General features: G+C 42.1%; 1 protein-coding gene across 1 annotated transcript; it reads left to right on the forward strand.

Moving 5' to 3' along the window:
- On the forward strand, positions 1 to 4252 carry LOC125550531 (GATA transcription factor 19-like). Its single transcript, XM_048713555.1, has 8 exons — positions 1 to 296; positions 1516 to 1602; positions 1680 to 1795; positions 3010 to 3126; positions 3236 to 3341; positions 3543 to 3611; positions 3687 to 3760; positions 3959 to 4252. The coding sequence occupies exons 1-8, from the start codon at positions 123 to 125 to the stop codon at positions 4026 to 4028; spliced, it is 813 nt and encodes a 270-aa protein (XP_048569512.1). The 5' UTR covers positions 1 to 122; the 3' UTR covers positions 4029 to 4252.
- The last annotated feature ends 256 nt before the right edge of the window (positions 4253 to 4508 follow it).

Consider the following 4508-nt stretch of genomic DNA (forward strand, 5'->3'; position numbering starts at 1 on the left):
AGGCCCGTACATAATCCATCACACGTGCGGGCTCCCACCCATCCCGCACACGTGCGCGCGAACCGAGAGCCCGGCCGCCTCTCCCGGGTCCCGGCCCATACCAACCGTCCGATCCCCGGCCGATGGCGGCGGAGCCCGCGGCGGACGGCCAGGATCCCCCGCTGGCGGACGCCGCCGCCGCCTCCGGCGACGACGACGCCGCGGCGGCGGACGCGCTCCTGAGCGCGGCCTCGGAGCAGCTGACGCTGGTGTACCAGGGGGAGGTCTACGTCTTCGACCCCGTCCCGCCCCAAAAGGTCGCCCCTTCTGCACCGTTCGCTTCAATTTTTTTTCCCATTGCTTTCGTTGAGCCGGCCGCGTTGACTTTGTCTGCGTTGGGCGAATTGCGCCGAGGAAACATACGTTTATTGGTGGATTTCGATCATTCCATCGATTTTCATGTTCCCTGCAGCCGAATTGCACGGTCATGGAGATAGCTCCCTCGATTTCCAGCCTAGTAATATGTGTTGAATTGTACTGTCGAAATGTTTTTTTTAGTTCTGTTGTTGTTCTGTTGATGATTGAACTTTCAGAGGAATCGGTTAAGTACTGTGGATAGATTGAATATTTGAAGCAGCGAGGGTTTGTTTGCGCCCTTGCTGAATTGAATTGCGCCAAGAATGTGTCCTCTGTGACTGTTCTGTCGTTCGAGCTTTAGGAAAGGGGCTAATATTTGCTTACATTTGATTTAACTTTTATTAGTTTGGCTATGCTATCTTACTGGAATCGAGTTTGCTGCGCTTGATTGCTAAAGTGTGCCATTTTCTTAGATAGATTTCAGATGATTCTTCTTTCTTTCATGTGCTTATGCATGCTTGCTTATGCTGCCAGACTTGGCGAAGTATGATTGTTTTGAATGAATTTTTAATTTTCTTATGGAGATTATCAAAGTTTGGTTGTCTTATGTAACCGAAACTGCCATCCCTGTTCTGTTGCTATCCTTGTACTGTTTTTAAATTTCTTACCCTTTTCTCTTCTTCTGCTTGACGTTATTCCTTATTGCATTTGCGTGGCCATCCATCTGTCAGTGATTTTGCAGGTGCCATAGTTCAGTGTTAGGGTACGGTTCTTGATGGTTCTTTGACAAAAGATTCACCGTCTTAATGATGTTTGTAGGCCATGCACTCCTATGTGGTCATACCGAATTGCACAAAAACGGAAGTCCATTTTCTATGCTTGTGTGCGTGTGTTTTTTTTTCCTTTGACAAAACACAAAAAGCTTTGAGCCTTGATGCATTGACCGAAGGAATAGTTATGTGCAAGCCCATGGAAGGGCCAACACCCCAAAATTACAACACTACGCTCATAAGTGCTAGGCACCACCGGGAGAGACGTCTCTGGACATACCATATTACGTTTCAAGGGTGATTACATGATCAAATCACTATTTGTTAAATCATCGTTCAAGTGTTTCTGGTGATTAGTTCATGGTCATTTGTAATTGGTTTACTTGATTAATTTCTTAGTGTTATACAGGTTCAAGCTGCTCTGTTGGTGCTTGGAGGGTGTGAGGTGCCTCCTGGTTTAGTAAGCATGGCTGGGCCTACTGCATATGGTGAAAAGGTACCATCAGCTTTATAATCTCTACAACAAGGTTGTGTGAATGCTTTTAGTTTGTAAGCTCTGTCTCATGTCTGCAGAGTACAACTGTGGCTGCCAAAAGGGTTGCTTCCTTAATGAGGTTCCGTGAGAAGAGGAAGGAAAGATGTTTTGATAAGAAAATAAGATACGGAGTGCGCAAGGAAGTTGCCCAAAAGTACAGACTCAATCCATGCCCATTCTCTTGTAGGTGCTTTCGTAGAGTTATTAGCGTACAAATGCTCTTTTACATTATGGAAGTAAGCAGGATTTGATTAGTCATCACACATTTAGATCATAATGGGAATATACTCCAGCTTTCTGCATTCGTTATGCCACAAGCAAGCAGGACTTGATTATTAATCACATGTTTAGACCACAGCTTTCTGCATTCGTAATGCCACATTCTTCTTTTGGCACAAATCTAGAATTTTACCTAATTCGTTGGCCTCTTTGGTTTGATGTCTATCCTACCAATCTTAGACAATTTTGTTAGTCTTGAATAGTTCCTCAATCACCAATGTCTGAGCAAAAGTTGAAAAGTTCCTCAATCACCAATGTCCGAGCAAAAGTTTAAGTACTAGTAACATGTACTCCCTCCGTTCCTTTTTATAAGACGTTTTAGACAGCTGATTTTGAACTGTTTTAGAAGCTGCCTGAACCATCTAAAACATCTTATAGAAGTGAACAGAGGGAATAGTCCGGAAATATGGATCATGGAATGTTAATTCTGAGAATATTGGTGCACTGAGGCTTTTTTTTTACTAGGAGTAAAGCAGTTTAGCTCTGGTACATTTTACTATTCTACTTGTGTGTAGCTGCTATAGGTTTTCATAGTTCTCAGAAGCAAAGGCAATTTTTATAGCACTTCATTGCAGTTAGTTATCAAGCTCTTGATGTTTGTTGGTTTAGGAAGAATATCACGTTGCTGCTTACATGAGTCAGCGCCGAATAAAGAAACTAATTTGGATTTCTACAGTTATGATTTACTGTACCTTGGAAGGTAGTCGTGTTCTGTTTACTATTCCTGGTACAAAATCATATCTGGTAGTCAAGAGATTGCTCTTGAGATTTTTTGTCCGTTATGGATTATTTATTTCACTAGTAATTGTGTACGTGCAATGCACGTTGATATTAGGTAATATATTAATTACATGTAAATATTAGGTAGGATATTATTTGAGTATTAATTATGTGATTAGCATTGACATTAATATTTGGTATGATATTAACTGCACACTAAACGTGTTGAGCGCCCACCATTGGAGCAGCCTGAGTCGTTGGATTGACCTGATTTGATGGCCAGGATTTGTTGGATCTGCCTCTTTGGATCTTTTTATATTGGTATAGATACATTGCACAACATATATACTCATTAATTGTCGCTGGCAGGATGAAACGGCGTAAAGGACAGTTTGCTGGAAGGGCAGATTTTGGTGATGCTGCAAGTTCTTCTGCAGCTTGTGTCTCTGCAGCCGATGGCGAGGATGATCATTTCCGAGAATCCCAGTGAGTGAGTTGTGATGACATGTGTACGTGCAAATCACGTTTCATCACTTCATACACAGAAGGTTTTTCCCTGTGTTTATTATGGGCTAATGTTGGTTTGCTTTCCTAGTTGTCAAAATTGTGGTGTCAGCTCAAGGCTTACTCCAGCAATGCGTCGGGGGCCGGCTGGCCCAAGGACCCTCTGTAATGCTTGTGGCTTGATGTGGGCAAATAAGGTACTTTCCTCACTTTAGCAACCTTGATGCGTGTTATGTTTTTTTAAAGCATGTAAAAAAAGCAAAAGCAGCATGCGTGAATCTAACCAAATTCTTCAAATTTAACTGCTTTACAAATTGCCTAACCGATTACCTGTTGATGTTTATGACACCTGCTAGCAATTTGCTACGTCACTACTACTTAACCTCAGATAATTTCAGGGTACTCTGAGAAGTCCTTTGAATGCCCCCAAAATGACGGTGCAGCATCCCGCCAATCTGAGTAAAATGGTGCGTTAGTTCTATGATATAACTTATTTAATTGAACATTTCATGTTTACTTTATTTGTGTTTCTTCCTACACAGGACAGTGTGGATGATGACAAAGCAATTGTTTGTGCTGAGCCTAATCATACCACGGTCAAAATGGACTCTGGGATGTAAGCACACCTTCTTTGCAGACTCTACTGCATCTCAAATCGCTGTCTAGCAGCTATATTTTAAAAGCTCCTCATGTCAGGGTTTAAATGGGAAACCTCATGGCTTAGGAGAGGTCTCTCAAAACACCAACTATGTATTATCTAACTTTCTTGATCTTTTTCCCTTTTTGTGTGTGGGGATTCTACTTTCTTTATCAGGAGTCCGGAACAAGAACAGAAACCAGAACTGCGCCCAGCGACCGAAGGCGACAGCATGGCTGATTCTTGACAAGTGTATATAAATTGAGACATAGGTTTCTGTCAGATATTTCCTGACTTTAGAAATGATGTATAAGGCAACAAAACTAACAAAGCATGCATCGACATGCCACATTTATCCCCTCCATGTATTTATATTACATTACAAATTGTATACCCAACAGTTCTGCAATGCAGAGGAATTCAGCAATGCAATCAATCCATCACATTCTTGGTGTTGGCTGCTTGTCGTAACTCTTTTCTGGTTCTCCTTCTGTTGTTCCTTGTGCCTTCTTGTGTATGTTGGATGCCATCTTTTGTACCTGATGTGTTGTGTCTTACTCTTATTTATAATGAAAATGGTTCAGGCTGGTGTAAGCCCGCCGTAGCACTGTCAAAAAAATCTTCACATTCTTGCCAGATGTATGCTAGTGTCATCACCAGAGAAAGGGGAAACAAATTCTTATGATTTTGATAACAGATCAACATCATCACATGCATGTTTCAAGAG

Source organism: Triticum urartu, chromosome 4 (assembly GCF_003073215.2).
Source record: "Triticum urartu cultivar G1812 chromosome 4, Tu2.1, whole genome shotgun sequence".
In the NCBI taxonomy this organism is placed as follows: Eukaryota; Viridiplantae; Streptophyta; class Magnoliopsida; order Poales; family Poaceae; genus Triticum; species Triticum urartu.